General features: G+C 47.0%; 2 protein-coding genes across 2 annotated transcripts; one reads left to right on the top strand and one right to left on the bottom strand.

Moving 5' to 3' along the window:
- Positions 1-4,412: 4,412 nt before the first annotated feature.
- On the bottom strand, positions 4,413-14,373 carry LOC110003677 (zinc metalloproteinase nas-4). Its single transcript, XM_020659227.3, has 10 exons — positions 14,173-14,373; positions 14,065-14,097; positions 13,919-13,984; positions 13,742-13,791; positions 9,938-10,007; positions 9,732-9,846; positions 9,477-9,649; positions 7,833-7,914; positions 7,620-7,747; positions 4,413-4,587 (listed from the first exon to the last, which is right to left on the bottom strand). The coding sequence occupies exons 1-10, from the start codon at positions 14,222-14,224 to the stop codon at positions 4,568-4,570; spliced, it is 789 nt and encodes a 262-aa protein (XP_020514883.1). The 5' UTR covers positions 14,225-14,373; the 3' UTR covers positions 4,413-4,567.
- Positions 14,374-15,239: 866 nt separating this feature from the next.
- LOC110003676 (zinc finger, CCHC domain containing 9) lies at positions 15,240-19,024 on the top strand. The gene is given in 8 exon segments (XM_065965918.1): positions 15,240-15,338; positions 16,138-16,176; positions 17,103-17,219; positions 17,221-17,544; positions 17,772-17,922; positions 18,000-18,092; positions 18,663-18,731; positions 18,817-19,024. Coding segments are annotated over 6 exon segments (852 nt in total). The 5' UTR covers positions 15,240-15,338; positions 16,138-16,176; positions 17,103-17,117; the 3' UTR covers positions 18,930-19,024.
- Positions 19,025-22,500: the final 3,476 nt, after the last annotated feature.

Below are 22,500 nucleotides of genomic sequence, written 5' to 3'. Positions count from 1 at the left end.
GCGGACTGCGCTCTCCTGTAAGGACAGAGGCTGCAGCGGACTGCGCTCTCCTTCAAGGACAGAGGCTGCAGCGGACTGCGCTCTCCTGTAAGGACAGAGGCTGCAGCGGACTGCGCTCTCCTGTAAGGACAGAGGCTGCAGCGGACTACGCTCTCCTTTAAGGACAGAGGCTGCAGCGGACTGCGCTCTCCTGTAAGGACAGAGGCTGCAGCGGACTGCGCTCTCCTTCAAGGACAGAGGCTGCAGCGGACTACGCTCTCCTTTAAGGACAGAGGCTGCAGCGGACTGCGCTCTCCTGTAAGGACAGAGGCTGCAGCGGACTGCGCTCTCCTTTAAGGACAGAGGCTGCAGCGGACTGCGGACTGCGCTCTCCTTTAAGGACAGAGGCTGCAGCGGACTGCGCTCTCCTTTAAGGACAGAGGCTGCAGCGGACTACACTCTCCTTTAAGGACAGAGGCTGCAGCGGACTGCGCTCTCCTTTAAGGACAGAGGCTGCAGCACACTGCGCTCTCCTTTAAGGACAGAGGCTGCAGTCTGCTGTGCACATACATACACAGTAAATACAATCAAACTCCTGTTGTTGCACAGTCAGCAATGAGGCAGAAAGAGGGACAGATGGACACTTTGTGGACATTTTTATTAAGAATTAAAACCCTCACTGAAGAGAAATATTTGTTATCATAGAAGATTTAAAGTGTGTCAGTTTTCAGGACAAAAACCTTTTTCTGATCGAGTTGCATTGTTCTTATCATTCTCCCCAAATTCATCTTTATATTTAATCTCTGCTCCTCTTTCTTTGGATCAAACTACGTTTTATTAGTGAGCTGTTTGCTCCTCAGATTTAAAACCTCTCACACTCTCCAGAGCAAAGATCCAAACTGTGACGGTGTTCTGAGTTTGGTTGATTCAAATCGTCCTCACAGGAAGAAAGGTTTTCTGTATGTTTCATTAGAATGACAGTTAACTAATACTTAAACCTGATTTTAAAATAACACAAACCTCATGATTAAACCCCGAAGAGATCATTAAAACATAAACTCACTTGAATATGCAGATCTCCTCTCGAGGTGCGTCTTTACATCATTCCGCGCCAGGAGCGCTATAAGTTTATTATCTTCACAGGAATCTGCAGAATATCGATGAAAGGGAGAGAGAGAGAGAGAGAGAGAGAGAGAGAGAGAGAGTGAGAGTTAACTGAATCCTCTGATCTCCACAAACAGCTTTTTATCAGCGCAGAGTCCGGACTGAAGAACAGAGAAGACAAATAATCCAAATTCGATCTGAGTGCAAATCAAAAAGAATCAGTAAAAGTAGATCCTGATGAGTTAAAGGTGATACATCCGCGATATGTGCTCCTCTTCCACGCCCCGGTGTGATGCTCTCTGTCCGGACTCTGGAGACGGATCTGCTCGCTGAGGATGATGTGGACGAACTGATGCGGATGTTACCGGATAAAGGAGGACGCGCTTTTTACGCGCAGCTTCTCCAAACGCTCCTCACTCCAGCTGTGCGCTTCTTCCCCCCCCCCCTCTCTCTCTCTCTCTCTCTCTCTCTCTATCCCTCCCCCTCTCTCTCTCTCTCTCTCTCTCTCTTTCGCTTGATAAGTAACTTTAAAAACTGAGAGAGAGCAGAAAACACCGACAGCAACATTTGAAACACCGGGGGGGTGGGGTTATATCTCCCCTCACTGTCTGTCTGAGCTCCAACCTGTCTGTAAATTTAACTATGCAAATAATTTAACTGTTGATCACGTCGTGTTGGTTTGAGAAAATATCAGAACAGTTGCATATAACTGTCAATCAGGTCAGCTACACGCCTTATTGTGAATATTTTCAGGTTTTATCTTTATTGAGGACATTGCATTAACAACTCTGTTTCTGTCTCTTTGCACACGGGTTCACTGGAGACTGAGAACGTAGCTTCAGTGTGTTCAACATTTAAGAAAGCTGCGTTCTCCCAACATCAGCTGACGACCAAATATTGACGTGCTGCTGCTGAGCGTGCCGTCTGACTCTGGCATGAGACGGAAGACAAACAGAGGACCAGTCAGGGAACAGGGACAAGTAATTATGGTGACACAATGAGGACAAAAAACATTGCTCCAGATTGCTCTTTTATAATTATAGGTATCAAAGAAACCAAACAGGTGATTAAATCATCCATTAACACATTCTGAAGCAAAAACTAAAACATCAGCTACACTGAAGGCAAGAATCAAAAAACAGATCTGAATCAGTGAGCTGTGTAGAGAGTGAGATGATAAAGGTATCTTACTCTCTGATCATTAAGGAAACATGCTATGTTGAAGTGCTGGCTTCTCTGACAACAATGCAGCAGCCAGTATGTCCTCCTTCAAACTTTAGATTCTGCTCCTGAATGCTCTGGATTTGTTTGGACCAGAGAAGGTAGGCGCTTTTAAGACACGCCCCCCACACGGCCGTTTTGGACACCCCTCAGTTTGTCAGATATGAGAGCAGTTATCAGGTCAACAGGTGTTGCAGCGATGGAAGCGGTCAAGAGAAGTGGTTCAGATAGAAGTGATTGTACCCGACCTAAAAAGCCTCTGCATGTTTCTAATAAGCTCCACGAGCAGAAACGTGCTCAAACTAGGATCAATATTGGAGATGCTTTTGAAAAATGGAGAGAGGTTAGAACACAGAAAGGTTTACAGACCCATGCAGAGCTGGATAAACACTGAAGCTTCAGAGTCCACCACATGGGGACCTGAGTGAGGGGGGGGGGGGAGACAGATCTCTATGATGTTTAGAATTTAGACTGCAGTACCCATTTTAAACACTAGGGGTCAGAGTTACATACTGCTCCTTTAAAGGTGACAACATGAAGATTCTCCTCGAGATTAAAAACGTTCAAGAAAATGTTTTTTCCTTCTAAACCTGCAATCATTTCATTGAGTGACTCTGATCTGTGTTCGTCTTCAACGAGGCAGAAGTCAGCACGCCGCTCTTTGTGGTGCGGCCTGTCGTTTCCAGGTGGCGTCTTCACGCCGCCAGGAGCTGAGGAATGCTGCTCTCTCTCCAGTCACTGCTGTACAGGTGACGCCACACAACTCGTCAGTTGAAGTTGTGACATTTCTTCCCCGGCGGTCATTTCAAGAAGTTGGCTGTGCACGCCCTGCAGAGTGAGGATCACTGAATTAACGAGCGGAGGCTTTTTAATACGCACACAGTCTTTATCATCCTGCTGCACTCAAACACTGAGCTGATCGTTTATCTGTCATCTTCCATCACTCATTAGTGACGTGTTCCTTTAGCTCGGGGTCCTCTGCACGACCACAGCTCATGATTTATGAGGACGGAGCGTTCACTTTTGACAAACGAGGTCAGAGAGGAGCGGAGGAGTTCAGCTGGTCTGTGATGATCCCGCGCAGCGCTGACCTGATGACGCTTACTTCAAATGATGATCCTCTGTTTTCTTAACTATGCACCTCAAGGAACTTGGTTAAAACAAAATAAGCAAATAATAACAACCGGATGTATGACGGCCAAGAGACTGAGTGCTAGCCACTGGAAAGAAACAGGAAAACTGAATCATGATCTATGGTTACATTCATTTCTGGAGGCTGTTTCAGTGGAAGGTGCAGACTCTAACCTGGTTGACGAATACAAGGAAGACCAACACATATGGAAAGACATTTTGGACATTATAAAGACTGACTAAAAACACACTCCGAAGACAAACAGAGCAGGCTACGTAACCAGAAAATAATACCTCCCTAAGTACACCCCTCTCTTCACCCCTCTGTAGCTATACGATATATACTTCCTGTGACCTTGTTTGTGTTTTGTTGTTGTTCTCTGCCTGTTTTGTTTTTTTTTGTCAGATGTTGCAATTGTCTGTTAAAATGTTGACGCATACTGTAAGCTGTCTTTAAAGCTGAACTTAAGTAAAGAACTTTAAATGATAAAAAATGATCCTCCTCTGAAGAGTCTCTAAAGGTGTGTATACCTGTGTACCAGCTGTGCAAGGCTGTGACAACAAATGTCCCCCTGGTGGACAAATAAAGTATTGACGTCATCTTCGTCCTCAGTAAACAGGTCGTGACTCTCGCCTGTTCGATCGGCTCAGAGTTCTTCCTCATGTCCTTCAGCGCTTTGTGAAAAGTTAAGTTTCATAGAAAGTTGTGTTGACATTAAAGGAGCACTGTGTGGATTTGGAGGGGAAATTTGAAAGTTGGAGAAGAGAAACAATTCTGTGCCACATATTTCCTTAAGTGAATAAACACTTTCCTCAGAGAAAAAAAAATAAAAGGTCCCTGAACTCTGTTTAGAGCTAAAAAGCTACCAGGAGAGTTACAATGTTAGAGAACATTTATGATCTGATGAGTTATTAAACTATGAGTGACGCTCTCACCACCTTCTGTCAAACACATTCATTAAGACAGAGCCATCACATGCAGGTCTGTTGTTTTTATTCATAAAAGGTTCAGTTCAGTCTCTCAGCTGGTGCTGTGGCGCCCTCCTGTGGCGGTGGTGGGCTGCTGCAGGGCTGCAGATGAACAAAGGGCATGTGTTGATGTTCAAGTCCTCCTCTTTACCTCCCTCACCGCTCATTTGCTTTTTGTGACGTCTGCAGAGAAAAGAGAGCAGAGTTCATGTGTTACAAACAACAGATGACACATCAGACTTAAGTTTGTCATAAGATAAAGATAAACTTTATTGATCCCCCATAGGGGAAATTTTTGCATTACAGCAGCTCAAGAAAACAGGAATATGATTATTAAAAACAGAAGTTAAAAATCAAACATATTTACATCAGTTAAACAAAAAAAAATACAATAGAAAATGTGTTCCTCCCTCCAGGTGGGGAGGGAGTCTTTGACCCAGGATGAAGGAGTTTAAGTCTCTGTGTTTCGTCCACAGTGAGTGTAAGATGGACATCGTGATGAAGAGCGAGCTGAGCCTGAAGGTTTACCGCTCAGTCGTCACGAGCTGTGAGTCCAGACTGAAAGAATGAGATCACAGATACAAGCATCTGAAATGAGTCTCCTCTGGACTCAGACTTAGAGAGAGGGGGAGGAGCTTAGACATTCAGGGGGAGGAGCTTGGAGTAGAGCCGCTACTCCTTCACATTGAAAGGAGCCAGGTGAGGTGGTTCAGGTATCTGATCAGGATCCTCCTGGTCTCCTCCCTTTGGAGGTTTTTTCTGGGAGGAGACCCCCGGGGTTGACCCAGAGCTCACTGGAGGGATTCAAAATCTCCATCCTGTCCTGGGAACGCCTCAGAGTTCAACAGGAGGAGCTGGAAGACGATGCTGTGAGAGGGAGTCCACTTCTAATGAGACCTGACCTCAGATCAGAGCAAGGAAACAGATGGATTCAAGTTTTTGTGAAAATTTAAAAATTAGTCTCCTTGTCTCCTCCTCTTCCTGCACCGGCCTCCTTGTCTCCTCCTCTTCCTGCACCGGCCTCCTTGTCTCCTCCTCTTCCTGCACCGGCCTCCTCGTCTCCTCCTCTTCCTCCACCGGCCTCTTCGTCTCCTCCTCTTCCTCTTCCTGCACCGGCCTCCTCGTCTCCTCCTCTTCCTCCACCGGCCTCCTCGTCTCCTCCTCTTCCTGCACCGGCCTCCTCGTCTCCTCCTCTTCCTGCACTGGCCTCCTAGTCTCCTCCTCTTCATGCACCAGCCTCCTTGTCTCCTCCTCTTCCTCTTCCTGCACCGGCCTCCTTGTCTCCTCCTCTTCCTGCACTGGCCTCCTAGTCTCCTCCTCTTCATGCACCAGCCTCCTTGTCTCCTCCTCCTCCTCTTCCTGCACCGGCCTCCTTGTCTCCTCCTCTTCCTCCACCGGCCTCCTCGTCTCCTCCTCTTCCTGCACCGGCCTCCTCGTCTCCTCCTCTTCCTGCACCAGCCTCCTTGTCTCCTCCTCTTCCTGCACCAGCCTCCTCGTCTCCTCCTCTTCATGCACCAGCCTCCTTGTCTCCTCCTCTTCCTGCACCGGCCTCCTCGTCTCCTCCTCTTCCTGCACCGGCCTCCTAGTCTCCTCCTCTTCCTGCACCAGCCTCCTCCTCTTCCTGCACCGGCCTCCTCCTCTTCCTGCACCGGCCTCCTCGTCTCCTCCTCTTCCTGCACCGGCCTCCTCGTCTCCTCCTCCTCCTCGTCTCCTCCTCTTCCTGCACCGGCCTCCTCGTCTCCTCCTCTTCCTGCACCGGCCTCCTCCTCTTCCTGCACCGGCCTCCTCGTCTCCTCCTCTTCCTGCACCGGCCTCCTCGTCTCCTCTTCCTGCACCGGCCTCCTCGTCTCCTCTTCCTGCACCGGCCTCCTCGTCTCCTCCTCTTCCTGCACCGGCCTCCTCGTCTCCTCCTCTTCCTGCACCGGCCTCCTCGTCTCCTCTTCCTGCACCGGCCTCCTCGTCTCCTCTTCCTGCACCGGCCTCCTCCTCTTCCTGCACCAGCCTCCTCGTCTCCTCCTCTTCCTGCACCGGCCTCCTCGTCTCCTCCTCTTCCTGCACCGGCCTCCTCGTCTCCTCCTCTTCCTGCACCGGCCTCCTCGTCTCCTCCTCTTCCTGCACCGGCCTCCTTGTCTCCTCCTCTTCCTGCACCGGCCTCCTCGTCTCCTCCTCTTCCTCTTCCTGCACCGGCCTCCTTGTCTCCTCCTCTTCCTGCACCGGCCTCCTCGTCTCCTCCTCTTCCTCTTCTTGCACCGGCCTCCTTGTCTCCTCCTCTTCCTCCACCGGCCTCCTTGTCTCCTCCTCTTCCTGCACCGGCCTCCTCGTCTCCTCCTCTTCCTCTTCCTGCACCGGCCTCCTTGTCTCCTCCTCTTCCTGCACCGGCCTCCTCGTCTCCTCCTCTTCCTCTTCCTGCACCGGCCTCCTTGTCTCCTCCTCTTCCTCCACCGGCCTCCTCGTCTCCTCCTCTTCCTGCACCGGCCTCCTCGTCTCCTCCTCTTCCTGCACCGGCCTCCTTGTCTCCTCCTCTTCCTGCACCGGCCTCCTTGTCTCCTCCTCTTCCTGCACCGGCCTCCTTGTCTCCTCCTCTTCCTGCACCGGCCTCCTTGTCTCCTCCTCTTCCTGCACCGGCCTCCTCGTCTCCTCCTCTTCCTGCACCGGCCTCCTCCTCTTCCTGCACCGGCCTCCTCGTCTCCTCCTCCTCCTCCTCTTCCTGCACCGGCCTCCTCCTCTTCCTGCACCGGCCTCCTCGTCTCCTCCTCCTCCTCCTCTTCCTGCACCGGCCTCCTCCTCTTCCTGCACCGGCCTCCTCGTCTCCTCCTCTTCCTGCACCGGCCTCCTCGTCTCCTCCTCCTCCTCCTCTTCCTGCACCGGCCTCCTCGTCTCCTCCTCCTCCTCTTCCTGCACCGGCCTCCTCCTCTTCCTGCACCGGCCTCCTCGTCTCCTCCTCTTCCTGCACCGGCCTCCTCGTCTCCTCCTCTTCCTGCACCGGCCTCCTTGTCTCCTCCTCTTCCTGCACCGGCCTCCTTGTCTCCTCCTCTTCCTGCACCGGCCTCCTCGTCTCCTCCTCTTCCTGCACCGGCCTCCTCGTCTCCTCCTCTTCCTGCACCGGCCTCCTCGTCTCCTCCTCTTCCTGCACCGGCCTCCTCGTCTCCTCCTCTTCCTGCACCGGCCTCCTTGTCATCTCTTTTAAACTCAGAACACATTAAACCGTCTCTCACCGCAGCCGTACAGCCGTGCGACTCTCTCGATGTCTCTCTCCGTCAGTCTGTCTCTCTGTCCCATCCTCATCTTCGTCTCCTCACCTTTTGACACGATGGTGGGCAGATGGTTGGCCGAGAAAAAGGCACTGAAAAAAAAAACAGACAAATTCAAAGTGAGTGACGAGGACAGAAGAAGGAAACTCTCTTCCTGTCTTCGTAGTCGGACGCTACCTGCCGTAGTGCATGATGGAGGTGATGTCATAGGGAAGTCCAAACGTCTCTCCAGATTTCTTCTGGAAGTTCTTCTCCATCCCTGAAACACAAACATGAGGAATCAGTGAAACAAACAGAGATCAGGTGATCCAGCTCGGCCCTGCGACGTTTGACCGTCTCTGTTCTCACCTGTATCCTCTGTGGGAGGAGCTTAATGTCTCAGCAGTTTATTAAAAGACTGAAGCTAAGAAAAGAAAAAGAATAGCTTCGCCTCTCCCTCCATCCTCCCCTCCAATCAAATCAACCCCTAAACCCCGGCTGCAGTCAACTACCCCTAAAACAGAATCATTACACAAACTTTCACATACTGCTCAACTTTCCCCCTTACAAAGCACCTTCTCTCCCTCCCCTTCCTCAGGTATTTCATATAGTTTTGCTGGTTGTAGTCTGATGCGTGTCTGTTGATGTCTTAGTATTTTGCCGTCTTTATTTATTTTTTTTTATTGTATTTTGGAGTTGTCCTGACCTTGTCTGTTTTTTTTGTGCCTCATTTGTTATGTGTATGTCACCAGTTTGTCCCTCTACACATGTTAATGCTCAGTACATATATGCTTCTTTAATGTATTTGTACTAAAATGCGTTCATTTTCAAAACAGGTGCATCCCAAATGTTTCAACATTAAAGGTCCCATGTTCTTCGTTTTCTGGTTTTATATGCTCTTGAGTGTGTTTTCCATGTGTCCAATCAGAGCGGACTTGGCCCACATGGGGTCTAACAGTGTGGGCTCAACAGAGTGTAGCTGACGGACTCAGAGCGGAGAGGGAGCAAGGAAGAGCAGTTCATGAAAACAGACACTTTTTAAAACTTTATCTATTGTGAACGTACAAAAGTAGGAACATAGATTAAATATAAGAACCTCAAAAAGGGCAGAATATGGACTCTGTAACATTTTAATATAACATTATAGTCATTATGGCCTTTAGAAAAATGTTTTTTTTGGGAGGTGGTGTAGAGCACTATAGACCCCTGTGGTGCGGCCTAAGCTTTTGTCCCCTTACATTACTTTTACTTGAGTAAAAAGCTTAAGTTGATACTTCTACAGAAGTCTTTTTTAAACCCTACTATCTATACTTCTGAGTAATGAATGTGAATACTTCTGAAACTTCAGAAAACTCTCCCTGGATTCTTTTGAAGGAAACTTAAAGTCTCTCTCTGAGCGTCTCAGATGATTTATCTTTCGATCTGCAGAGTCCCTCTGCACCTTTAAGAAAAAGCTAAAGACCCAGCTCTTTCATGAATACCTACTAACTTAATGATGATGGTCTCCATATTATTGATGATGATGATGGTAATGACGATGGTTTTTGTTTGATAACGATGACTTATAAGATGGTTTCTATACTGATTAGAGCTCTCAAGAACTGCCCTCAATGTTGTGCTTTGCCTCTGGTCACTTCCTGTCAGCACCTGTGTGTCCAATCAGACTCAAAGCTGATCGTTTGCTCTTACTCACATTGTTCCCTTTTTTCTAGATCCTTACTTGTGTTGTTCTTACTCTCTGATGTACGTCGCTTTGGAGAAAAGAGTCTGCTAAGTGAATTGTAGAATTCTGTATCTCAAACTCTCTGTAACCATCGGAGGGTTTGGTGCATCAGTGGTCACCTGACATGATGTTGTGCGACATGACGGTGATGTGTTCCTCTCGGTCCATCCTCGTGTGCTCGTGTTGGAAGCCCAGAGCGTGGAGAATCTCATGGGCGATGTTACCCACGATGCACGGCGGCCCCATGAACACAGGTTGCTCTCCTCCCCTGAAGCCCACGTACGACGCGCAGCTGGAACAACAAACAGGTTTTTAATGTCACAGTTCATCGTCTGTGAGTGAAGTGACAGTGATGATGTCATACGGCGTCTGACCCTTTGCTGTCTTTGAACAGCAGGTAGTTCGTCTCAGACGTTCGCTCGTGAAACGACAAACACGTGTGTTCGGACAACATCGCCATCCCAGACAGGATGTCCTTCGTCCTGTGGGCTGGAAGAAAAAACAACAACAAACACGGTCTCCATGGCGATAAAGACGACCGACAGTGAAGCTGCGTCAGGATTCCAGACCGCCGTCCTACCTAGCTCCTTGCTGATGAGGTAGGCGATGTCGTGCGTTGGCCACACGGACTGCACGGCATTCTTGTCGTTCTGAGGGGACAGGAAGAGAAACATGCTCACTTTACTCTCCTCATCACTGACTCTGACCCAGCTGTAAGATCCTCATAAGCTCCCTACATGATCCCTTAAGAGTCCAGTGGTGCAAAGTTACCGTCTAATTAAATGAAAGGTCCAATCAGTGAGCTGTGTAGAGAGTGAGATGATAAAGGTATCTTACTCTCTGATCATTAAGGAAACATGCTATGTTGAAGTGCTGGCTTCTCTGACAACAATGCAGCAGCCAGTATGTCCTCCTTCTAACTTTAGATTCTGCTCCTGAATGCTCTGGATTTGTTTGGATCAAAGTCGATCTAATAGATCAATAACTTCCAACAGGGAGGATGGCCACCCCCCCCCACATGGCCGTTTTGGACGCCCCTCGGTTTGTCAGATATGAGAGCAGTTATCAGGTCAACAGGTGTTGCAGCGATGGAAGCGGTCAAGAGAAGTGGTTCAGATAGAAGTGATTGTACCCGACCTAAAAAGCCTCTGCATGTTTCTAATAAGCTCCACGAGCAGAAACGTGCTCAAACTAGGATCAATATTGGAGATGCTTTTGAAAAATGGAGAGAGGTTAGAACACAGAAAGGTTTACAGACCCATGCAGAGCTGGATAAACACTGAAGCTTCAGAGTCCACCACATGGTGACCTGAGTGAGCATCCACTCTAGAGAGGAGGGGGGGACAGCTGTTTAGAATTTAGAATGCAGTACCCATTTCAAACACTAGGGGTCAGCGTTACATACTGCTCCTTTAAAGGTGACAACATGAGGATTCAGTGATATTTTTTTTCACCGTTGTTCTTTTTCACTCGAGATGTTAAAGTTTCTTCTAAACCAGTGGTTCTCAAACTGGTATGCGGGCTCCCTGTGGTGGTCTGAAGAACTCGCCACAATATAAAAAAAACCTGTTCAACATAAAACAACATTTTTTTTTTTTGGTCATACTCTTATCTGTCTTTTATCTATTGGGTTGTATTTATATCAAATGTGTTTTCTCCTCTAAATTAATCTAGTTTTTGCAACAAACAACTTTAATCTGCTCATTTTATGTTCACACACAGACATATACAACAACAGGAGTATGCCTCACCTTTTGAAAAGTTCCGCTCGATATTCCGTTTTTATTTCAGTCCTGAAACAACAGCAAGCAGCTGTACATAACGGAGCCAGGAGAACCACCAACAGTCTAGACCCCCCTCCAAGCGCCGCAGCCGTCTTTCAGAGGGCATATGCAAATGAAACTGTTTGTGCTCAGAAGCACACAAATACTACATTTTTTTTGATGAAGTTAAATACAACTTAGTTTTATCTACAAACCAAACAGGCTATCAGCATAAGACAGGATTTGTAACCTTTTAAATGACGCATTTCAATTTACAATATCTGTCGGCTTTTTTAGAGCGCCGTTTTTTACTGCTGCTCCACGTCTCCCGTTTCTAAAACACATTCTACAAAAATGAAACAGACATAACTTTTATTAGTCTATTATATTGTTGGATATATTAGGCTATGCATTTTAATGAAAACACTGCAAAAAAACAGAGATAAACACAGATGCTCCTCCTCCTCTCTGCAACTGGGTTTGTTTCCCCGACAGAGGAAATCATTGACCAACACACCAAAAACAGCAACAAGGCTATGTATGGGCATGACAAACTATATAGCCTACAAAAAGAACTGCAGAACTCCGTAACAGATGCAGCTGCGAACAAACAAACAGATGAACAAATGAACGATCAGCACCCGCGGGCAGCGCCGCGGCACGTGACGCACAAACCTGCTGCAGAAGTGTTCAACCTTTACGGTGCACTCCCCTCTCACAGGGCGCACTCCCCTCTCACAGGGTGCACTCCCCTCTCACAGGGCGCACTCCCCTCTCACAGGGCGCACTCCCCTCTCTCAGGGTGCCCTTCCCTCTCAGGGTGCCCTTCCCTCTCAGGGTGCCCTTCCCTCTCAGGGTGCCCTTCCCTCTCAGGGTGCCCTTCCCTCTCACAGGGCGCACTCCCCTCTCACAGGGTGCACTCCCCTCTCACAGGGCGCCCTTCCCTCTCAGGGTGCCCTTCCCTCTCAGGGTGCACTCCCCTCTCACAGGGTGCCCTTCCCTCTCACAGGGTGCCCTTCCCTCTCAGGGTGCCCTTCCCTCTCAGGGTGCCCTTCCCTCTCAGGGTGCCCTTCCCTCTCACAGGGCGCCCTTCCCTCTCACAGGGCGCCCTTCCCTCTCACAGGGCGCCTGCACCCCTTGCAGGAGACAATGGTCATGTTTTTCTTGCAGTGCGTGATTGTCTGACACTGCCTCCTTCTCAGCGCTTGTGGATGCTGTGGCTTAGTGGGCACCGACGTCAGACTGGCCTTGACACGCAGGTGTTCCCCTCTCTCTGCCGGCTCAAGAATGAGCATGTATCTATCTGTCGCTCTGTTAAACTCCTGCGCGCATATATATATATATATATTTTTTTTTTAAATATATTTTTTATAAGTCTATAAATAGAAACAATAACTAATAAAAAATAAAATGACACGCGAAAACAATCCAGAGAAATTTATCATTTTCAACTGCCGTCCATATGAAGGCGGCGGCTAGAGGTATAAATGCTCAGAAATCTTGCGTTTTATTTTAGTTACACATATTTAAGGAAAGTCATTGGTCGGTCTCTCTCTCATCCTCTGTCCTTGAAGGAGAGCGCAGTCCGCTGCAGCCTCTGTCCTTACAGGAGAGCGCAGTCCGCTGCAGCCTCTGTCCTTGAAGGAGAGCGCAGTCCGCTGCAGCCTCTGTCCTTGAAGGAGAGCGCAGTCCGCTGCAGCCTCTGTCCTTGAAGGAGAGCGCAGTCCGCTGCAGCCTCTGTCCTTACAGGAGAGCGCAGTCCGCTGCAGCCTCTGTCCCTGAAGGAGAGCGCAGTCCGCTGCAGCCTCTGTCCCTAAAGGAGAGCGCAGTCCGCTGCAGCCTCTGTCCCTGAAGGAGAGCGCAGTCCGCTGCAGCCTCTGTCCCTGAAGGAGAGCGCAGTCCGCTGCAGCCTCTGTCCCTGAAGGAGAGCGCAGTCCGCTGCAGCCTCTGTCCTTACAGGAGAGCGCAGTCCGCTGCAGCCTCTGTCCTTACAGGAGAGTAGGACATGGAGCGAGAAAGCCCGAGCCACCCAAGCCCTTCCAGAGAGGGGGCGTGGTCAGCTCATTTACATATTTAAAGGTACAGACACAGAAACTCTGACACTTATTTACATTGAAGAAGAGGAGGAGGATATGTTACCTTTTCTCTCTCTCTCTCTCATTAGATGACAACAGGTGGAGACTAAATATTCTCAAACAGGTTGTTGGTATAAAAGTTTTCATTTTTATTGTGCTGCACTATTTTTTTTTTTTGATTTGGGTAAATGTCAGAGTTGTAGTTGTGTTAGTTTAAGTGTCAGTTCTAGCCCTTAATAGTCCTATAGTGTGGCTGCAAACAGTCAATAATAAATAACCTCCTGCGTAAGGTTGTAGAAATAGGCCTACAGTGTATTTTAACATCTACCATAATGATGGTACTTGGAGAGCCAAATATTTTTGGAGGTGGTACACAGTCTAAAAAGTTTGAAAACCACTGGACTAAACCTACCTATGTCCAAACAAATCCAGAGCATTCAGGAGCAGAATCTAAAGTTAGAAGGAGGACATACTGGCTGCTGCATTGTTGTCAGAGAAGCCAGCACTTCAACATGTTTCCTTAATGTTTAATTAAAGGTCACTTACTGACAGCACGAGGTCTCCCTCGGCCAGCGCGTAGTTTCTGGTCATCAGCTCTGTGACAATAAAAGAAGAAGAAACAACAAAAACTCGATGAACATGTTTCCTTCCTGTAAGACCTCTTCTTCTCACCTGCAGATCTGATGCAGGTAAAGAAGAAACCTCACTCGTCTGAACACTCACCGTCTAAAGTCTCGGGGGTTTTCTTCATATACTCCAACGCTCTGATGAACCCGTCTCCCTGCGGCGCTGCAAGAACACACAAAACACACACAGGTGTTCAGTAAAAGAACACACACACCTCACATACGTAAACATCTTGATCATACCTTTTGTGGTCTCTTCAATGGGACCAGCGTCGACTGAAACACATGACAGAACAAATCAAACGTTTGCTTTTGCAGAAAGTGAGCGGTCGCTGTCGTTTTCTTTCTTACCATTTTGAAGGTGTGGAACAAAGAGAAGAGCAGAGAGAAGCAGCTGCAGCATGATCTCAGACAGACTGAAGCTTCTGAGTCCTCCCACCTTGTTAGGATCATTTAAATCACCTGTGAGCTGCAGCTGCCTTGTTAGTCCTGAAGCTGAGAGGAGGAAACATTTAGACTGAGGTCTGTAGAGAGCAGAGAGTGCTGAGGCAGGAGCTGAGGATGTGACACAGTTAGACATCTAGTTCATCATTTAACATTTGGCACATAGCTGACTTGTTAGTAATCCTTTGGGCATTGTAGTGGAAAGTCGATGTTAAACCAGACTCAGAGGAGGGAGATCGACCTCCCGACCTGATCAAGAAGGTCGGGGAAGGCAAGAAACTTTGGAGAAGGAAAAAAGAGGGCGACATATTTTAAAGGGGACATATTCTGAAAAGTCCACTTGTACAGTGTTTCTGAACATATATGTGTGTAACCTGAGAGTCTACTGACCCACAACATGTGAAATAAACCATCCAGTCCTTTGTGGTCTGCAGAAGTCTGACAACACAGAGAAGCTCTGTTTCAAATGTGCTCTCCTTGTGATGTCACAGTGGGATTCTGGTAAAAAAAAATACCCTCCCCTCCCCTGGTATCTCCACCCATGAACTCCAGATACATATTTATATTTCATCTACCTGTGGAGGGCAGAAACACGCCGAGATGCGTCTAAAATGCTGTAATAACTAAAAGAAGAAGGAATCATTTACTACATTTCAGAGGGAAATATTACTATTATATGTATATATATATATATATATATATATATATATATATATATAATATAATATTAATATAATATAATATTAATAAAGGTTAAATACAAATAAAAAAATACACATTTCTACTCATATATCACAGCTGTGAAACTAAACAAAACAACATATAGTTGACAAATAGTCAAACATTTCAGAATAAAAGCTGTTGAAGAAGAAGATCTAACTCTTTATATAGAAAATGTACATTTTATTTTATTTTAATTGACCAAACTTGATTAATAAATAAGGATTTAAAATGAGTCATCCGGGGCAGACGGTGGCGGTAATGTGCCGGACACTCGCGTTGCTGAGCCGTAGAAGAAGAAGAAGAAACACTTCCGGAATAAATCCAAACACATGGGCTGAAGTCTCTGTTAGGTAACGATATTTACGCCTTTTAAAATCCTTTTTAACAACACATTCTGATAGAAACATGTGTGTTTAATCACCAGCTGTCCCGTTGTTTCAGCTAACATCACAACTCGACTTATTTATTCAAAAAAGAAGCTTGAGCTAGCTGCTAGCTGCTACATGCTAACTGACTTTTAGCAGTTGGTTTGTTATTCTGATTAAAATCTTATTCTCGTGTTTTAATGACTTTACATTAAAGTGTCAGCTTCTCCTGAGCATTGGTACAGATCTATTATGTTTCATCTGAAAGACTTTACAGAATGTTTGACTCAAACTTTCTCCTTTAATCTTCCACAAATAATAAATAAAATAATTCTAAAAATATTAAAATATTTATGATTTAAGAAAATTGAAGAACTGAGATATGTCTGACTTTAGCTGGTTTAGAAAAAATGTCAAGAAATTACAAAATTAGCTCCACAAAATGTTTTACAAATAGAAAAATGTTTATTATAGAAATGTATTTTCTTAATTTAACTGTTTTTATTATTATTATTATTATTATTATTGTTTATTATTATTATTATTATTATTATTGTTTATTATTATTATTATTATTATTATTATCAGATGGTTTTTCTGACTTTATTGTCTGGTACTCATTTTTTCTGAACCTGTTGTGATTTATTTACTGATGAGTTTAAAAATATAAATTAAACTGTAATTCAAATATTTCAGCAGCTAATTAAAGGAATAAGAGAAAACATCTGATTATTCAGCTTCTTAAATGTCTTTATGTTGTTGTTTATTTCCTCGTCTGTGACAGGAAACTGAAAACCTTTGGATTGTGGACCCGGGTTGCCAGGTCAGTGTGACAAAACCTGCAAAATGGCCAATCAAAACCAGCCCAGAATTCAAAACAAGCTCATAAAACCTCTGATTCACCAAACATATAGTCTCTAAACCAGAGGTGTCCAAACTTCTTTTCTTGTGGGCCAAAATAGTCGTGTTAGAATCGCTCGCGGGCCACAGGTTTTGTTTTTTAAAATATAGTTTTTAAAATAGTAAAGCTTTGTAGATCAGAATGAAAAGGCTCGCTAAAGAAACCCTTTAATAAAAGAAATCAAATATTTAGATTTCTTCGTTCTACTTTATTTGTTTTTTCCTCAGAATCAAGTCTGTAACGTGGTTCATTTAGCTCAGGTCATTAAATGGTTAAACAACAGTCCGCTTGTTTACAAAAACTTTGCATACGTTTTTTTTCATAGTTTACAAAAAAATGTGGAAAATAGTAAAAGCTGTAGATTTAAAAAAACAACAACATACATGTTCCTGAACATTTTCTATTTTAGGAATATTGTTCAGCGCTTGTTAACTTGAAAAATAAAAATAAGATAATGTGCCGATCTTAATCAAAATCTTCTGATTCTTCATCTGAAGTCACGGGCCGCAAAAAATCCCCTCAAGGGCCGCAAATGGCCCTCAGGCCGCACTTTGGACACCCTGTTTTACAGTATAATAGATAAAACATCTACTACCCACAGCAGCTCCTATAAAGTTTCCCAATCCCACAGGAAACCTGCAGACCTGTCCCCAAGAATATCTCAAGCCTTCCAAAACCGTCTTTAACGGCTCAATGAGATAAAAGTTGAAGCAGTTTGTCAGGTGTGGTGTTGTCTGAGTTTTAACCTCACTAAATCTTCCTTTATTGTCTTTCAACAGTCTAGTGTTTAAAGTTTGACCTTTGAACTATTCCACCTGAAATAAACACTTCATCATTGTTGTTTTCAGTCCGAGGCTGCAGTCATGACGAGGTGGGCGAGAGCCAACAACGTCCACAAACACAAAGAAGCAGAGGCCACTCCATGGAGTCGACTGAAGGCAGCAGGAGGAGGAGGAGGAGGGGGGGGGGAGAGGAAGAGGAGGAGGGGGGGGTTACCAAGGTAGATCTGGAGGACCCCCAGGTAACAGACAAGGAGACTACCTGAGAGGGACTCAGCCCGGGGGATCAGGTGTGAAGAAACCAAACCGTAAGAAGAAGGACTACGACAACGAGGACGTGAACGGCTTCCTGGAGTTTCTGCAGCAGAGCGGACGGCCGCTGCCCAAAGGAGAGAGAGGGGGGAGGGAGGAGGAACGGGAGGTCAGGGAGGAGGTGGAGACCGCCCTGAAGAAGGACAGAAGAAGAGAGGACCGACGGATAAAGAGGCAGACAGACAAGAAGAGCAACATGGTGAGAGACTTCACATCCTCCATAATAAAGTGAAATCTGAAACACCGAGCCGCTTTCTGGTTTTAAAGATATTTCAGCAGCTCCTCAGATCGGTTTAGTCCTTGTTCCAGTCTAAGAAGGAGACCTTGATGATGTTTTTAAATCCTGGCCCTCATATTCCCTCCTTTGCTTCCCCCGTCCTTCCTCTCAATCCTTTCCTTGTCTCCTCGATCCCTCCTCCCTTCCAGCTGTGTTTTAACTGCAGGAAGCCCGGTCACGGTTTGGCCGACTGCCCGGAGGCCGAGCGGGACGAGGAGATGGGCCGAGGGATCTGTTACCGCTGCGGCTCCACCGAGCACGAGATCCAGAAGTGTCGGGCTAAAGTGGACCCGGCTCTGGGTGAGGATCAGAGAACCTGATGTCTGTGACACATTCTGATTCAAACTCTCTTTATTAACAAGTGAATGTTGTTTCAGGGGATTATCCGTACGCTAAGTGTTTCATCTGTGGTCAGACGGGACATCTGTCGCGGGGCTGCCCCGATAATCCAAAAGGACTTTATGCACAAGGTACGAGCTGAGATCCACATCGTCACCGCTCACTGATCCCTGTAACCCTCATGTGTCACTATGGACATTTCTGTCCATTTGGTCAAATGTGTCCTCTTCATCTGGTCATCATTTTGTCTCTGAAAGTCTCTCTTGACACATTTTAGAATGAACATTTTATTTGTTTTAATAGATCAATAGAACACTGAAACATGTTTACTACCCTCTGACGTCACTAAAAAACTGATATATAAATAGAACAGATTGATATTTTTTTCTTTGTTTTTCTGCATAAATCTCTTAAACAACTTCAGCCCTGCTCAGAACTACCAAACATTCAATCATTTTTAGGAATTTAACCCTTTAAATGCCAGAATCATGTAATCAAACTGGCATTTAAAGGGTTAAATTCCTGATAATTACTCAATATATTATATTATATATATTTTGAGCAGGGCTGAAGTTGTTTAAGAGATTTATGCAGAAAAAAATATCAATCTGTTGTATTTATAGATCAGTTTTTTGGAAGTGGAGATTTTGAGGGTCGTAAATTAAAGGGATCTGTTAAAGTGGTCGTCTGTGTGTTTGCAGGAGGTTGCTGTCGGGTTTGTGGCTCAGTGGAACATTTTCAGAAGGATTGTCCGGAGCACCAAGCTGCAAGTGAGTCTCCTCCGCCTTTAAGCACAGCGTGTTTCTGTTGATCTGTACGGTCATCATTCTTCATCTTCACTTCCTCGTCCTGCAGCTAACTCGGTGACCGTTTCCTGGCTGTCCAACAACATGAGTGCCGACTACGAGGACGTCCACGTTCCCGTGAAGAAAGTCAAACCCAAACAGACTAAAGTGGTGACGTTCTGAGTCACGCCTGAACAGACTGATCAGACACAGGCGCGTTCTCCTTGTGTACATTTGATGAAGAGCTTCTGAATAAACAGTTTATTTACAGACTTCAACATTTACTGTTTCCTTACAAATGTACAAACTTGTTATCCCCCCGTGACCTCTGAAAACATCTGTGACCTTTAATAAACATTAACTCTGCAGCTCGAACTCTTTGACGGCCGAGCAGACGCTGCTGGAAACTCTGTTAAAAACTTCAGCCGTTCTTAAACTCTGATCAAATGACACCATTTTTATTTGCAAGGCTCTGCTGTGTTGCATTATGGGAAATGTAGACTGTTTGGACTTTAACTCTAAAAATCTATTTGTGTTCTATTAAATCAGTGCTTAAAGAAGCACAATAGTTCTGTTGATGGGTTTGAATCTTGAAACTTTTTATAAGAGGGGTGGCTTTACTCTTTACCCAGCAGCCTCTACCATCAGTGTGTGAATGTGTAGGTGTGACCTGCGGTGTAAAAAGAGCTTTGAGTCGTCCATTGATGATTGACCCTCAGAATAATTCATCTTTCTGTGTTTCAGTCTTTAATCTGTTTTATAAATCTTCCCTTTAATGTTGCTGTAATGTACAGACTTGGCCTCTTGGGGGCAGTACTGACTCATAATGAAGGAGTGTCCTCTGGCTGTGAAGGAGCTGCAGGTTGTGCTTTAAAAAAATCATAAAGCCTAAAACTTCAGTGATCAGCCCGGGGGCTTTTATTCCCCCCGTCTGTGACATGACTCCGCCTTCTTTTGGGACAGGTGTCCATCAGAGGCGACCTTGAATTATTCTCAAACAAAACACATTTTCAGGAAAGACGGGAAAGATTATAAAGCAGTAACTTTACTCCAGAAAGAATATTGTGATACTGTAATACTGTGAGGAGGTTCCTGGTTTGAATCCCCGTCTGTCGGGAGTCTCTCTGTGAGGAGGTTCCTGGTTTGAATCCCCGTCTGTCGGGAGTCTCTCTGTGAGGAGGTTTGAATCCCCGTCTGACGGGAGTCTCTCTGTGAGGAGGTTCCTGGTTTGAATCCCCGTCTGTCGGGAGTCTCTCTGTGAGGAGGTTCCTGGTTTGAATCCCCGTCTGTCGGGAGTCTCTCTGTGAGGAGGTTTGAATCCCCGTCTGACGGGAGTCTCTCTGTGAGGAGGTTCCTGGTTTGAATCCCCGTCTGTCGGGAGTCTCTCTGTGAGGAGGTTCCTGGTTTGAATCCCCGTCTGACAGGAGTCTCTCTGTGAGGAGGTTTGAATCCCCGTCTGACGGGAGTCTCTCTGTGAGGAGGTTCCTGGTTTGAATCCCCGTCTGTCGGGAGTCTCTCTGTGAGGAGGTTTGAATCCCCGTCTGTCGGGAGTCTCTTTGTGAGGAGGTTTGAATCCCTCTCTGACGGGAGCCTCTCTGTGTGGGGGTTCCTGGTTTGAATCCCCGTCTGTCAGGAGTCTCTCTGTGTGGAGGTTCCTGGTTTGAATCCCCGTCTGTCGGGAGTCTCTCTGTGTGGAGGTTCCTGGTTTGAATCCCCGTCTGTCGGGAGTCTCTCTGTGAGGAGGTTCCTGGTTTGAATCCCCGTCTGTCGGGAGTCTCTCTGTGTGGGGGTTCCTGGTTTGAATCCCCGTCTGTCGGGAGTCTCTGTGAGGAGGTTTGAATCCCCATCTGACAGGAGCCTCTCTGTGAGGAGGTTCCTGGTTTGAATCCCCGTCTGTCGGGAGTCTCTCTGTGTGGAGGTTCCTGGTTTGAATCCCCGTCCTTCAGGAGTCTCTCTGTGAAGAGGTTCCTGGTTTGAATCCCCGTCTGTCGGGAGTCTCTCTGTGAGGAGGTTCCTGGTTTGAATCCCCGTCTGACAGGAGTCTCTCTGTGAGGAGGTTCCTGGTTTGAATCCCCGTCTGACAGGAGTCTCTCTGTGAGGAGGTTTGAATCCCCGTCTGACGGGAGTCTCTCTGTGAGGAGGTTCCTGGTTTGAATCCCCGTCTGTCGGGAGTCTCTCTGTGAGGAGGTTTGAATCCCCGTCTGTCGGGAGTCTCTCTGTGAGGAGGTTCCTGGTTTGAATCCCCGTCTGTCGGGAGTCTCTTTGTGAGGAGGTTTGAATCCCTCTCTGACGGGAGCCTCTCTGTGTGGGGGTTCCTGGTTTGAATCCCCGTCTGTCAGGAGTCTCTTTGTGAGGAGGTTTGAATCCCTCTCTGACGGGAGTCTCTCTGTGTGGGGGTTCCTGGTTTGAATCCCCGTCTGTCAGGAGTCTCTCTGTGTGGAGGTTCCTGGTTTGAATCCCCGTCTGTCGGGAGTCTCTCTGTGAGGAGGTTCCTGGTTTGAATCCCCGTCTGTCGGGAGACTCTCTGTGTGGAGGTTCCTGGTTTGAATCCCCGTCTGTCGGGAGTCTCTCTGTGAGGAGGTTCCTGGTTTGAATCCCCGTCTGTCGGGAGTCTCTCTGTGTGGAGGTTCCTGGTTTGAATCCCCGTCTGTCGGGAGTCTCTCTGTGAGGAGGTTTGAATCCCCATCTGACAGGAGCCTCTCTGTGAGGAGGTTCCTGGTTTGAATCCCCGTCTGTCGGGAGTCTCTGTGAGGAGGTTCCTGGTTTGAATCCCCGTCTGACAGGAGTCTCTCTGTGAGGAGGTTCCTGGTTTGAATCCCCGTCTGACAGGAGTCTCTCTGTGAGGAGGTTTGAATCCCCGTCTGTCGGGAGTCTCTCTGTGAGGAGGTTCCTGGTTTGAATCCCCGTCTGACAGGAGTCTCTCTGTGAGGATGTTTGAATCCCCGTCTGACGGGAGTCTCTCTGTGAGGAGGTTCCTGGTTTGAATCCCCGTCTGACGGGAGTCTGTCTGTGAGGAGGTTCCTGGTTTGAATCCCCGTCTGACGGGAGTCTGTCTGTGAGGAGGTTCCTGGTTTGAATCCCCGTCTGACGGAAGCCTCTCTGTGAGGAGGTTCCTGGTTTGAATCCCCGTCTGACGGGAGTCTGTCTGTGAGGAGGTTCCTGGTTTGAATCCCCGTCTGACGGAAGCCTCTCTGTGAGGAGGTTCCTGGTGAGTCAGTGCCTCAGTTGGGCCACCCCAGTGAAACCAGTCTGGACACTCCCCTACATAATGTGCAGCACCAGGCGGACTGGGTCTTTAAATGGGACCGGGCTTTTATTCTGATTTTCTCGGTAAAGAAGGAGTGAGTTGATGTGTGCAGGAAACAGAGGAGTGAACTTGAATTGAAGCTGCAGCGTCTGATTGAGACAATTGAGACACACAGAGAGAGTGTGATGAGGACACCCTGCAGAGTTTGACTGTTAGGTTTAATATCTGTGAATCTCCTCACAGGAACAAGAGAAACTAAAGAGCTCTTAGTGTGCTGCTTCACTTTCTGTCTGTTGTCGTCTGTTTTAGCTGCTCTCTCTCGCTCTCTCTCTCTCTCTCTCTCTCTCTGTCTCTCTCTCTCTCTCTCTGTCTCTCTCTCTCTCGCTCTCTGTCTCTCTCTCTCTCTCTCTGTCTCTCTCTCTCTCTCTCTCTCTCTCTGTCTCTCTCTCTCTCTCTCTCTGTCTCTCTCGCTCTCTCTCTGTCTCTCTCTCTCTCTCTCTGTCTCTG

The sequence above is a fragment of the Labrus bergylta genome, chromosome 17 (assembly GCF_963930695.1).
Source record: "Labrus bergylta chromosome 17, fLabBer1.1, whole genome shotgun sequence".
In the NCBI taxonomy this organism is placed as follows: domain Eukaryota; kingdom Metazoa; phylum Chordata; class Actinopteri; order Labriformes; family Labridae; genus Labrus; species Labrus bergylta.
The sequence above is the reverse complement of the archived record's forward strand: the minus strand, read 5'-3'. Positions and strand labels throughout refer to the sequence as shown.

What these genes read in the sequence shown, in the direction of transcription:
- LOC110003677 (XM_020659227.3), bottom strand. Translation starts at nt 14,224, where the DNA reads ATGCTGCAGCTGCTTCTCTCTGCTCTTCTCTTTGTTCCACACCTTCAA. An exon ending in AGGGAGACCTCGTGCTGTCA is followed by an intron (nt 10,008 to 13,741) that starts GTAAGTGACCTT and finishes CTGTCCCCTCAG; the next exon opens with AACGACAAGAATGCCGTGCA. An exon ending in TCCATCATGCACTACGGCAG is followed by an intron (nt 7,748 to 7,832) that starts GTAGCGTCCGAC and finishes TTTTTTTTTCAG; the next exon opens with TGCCTTTTTCTCGGCCAACC.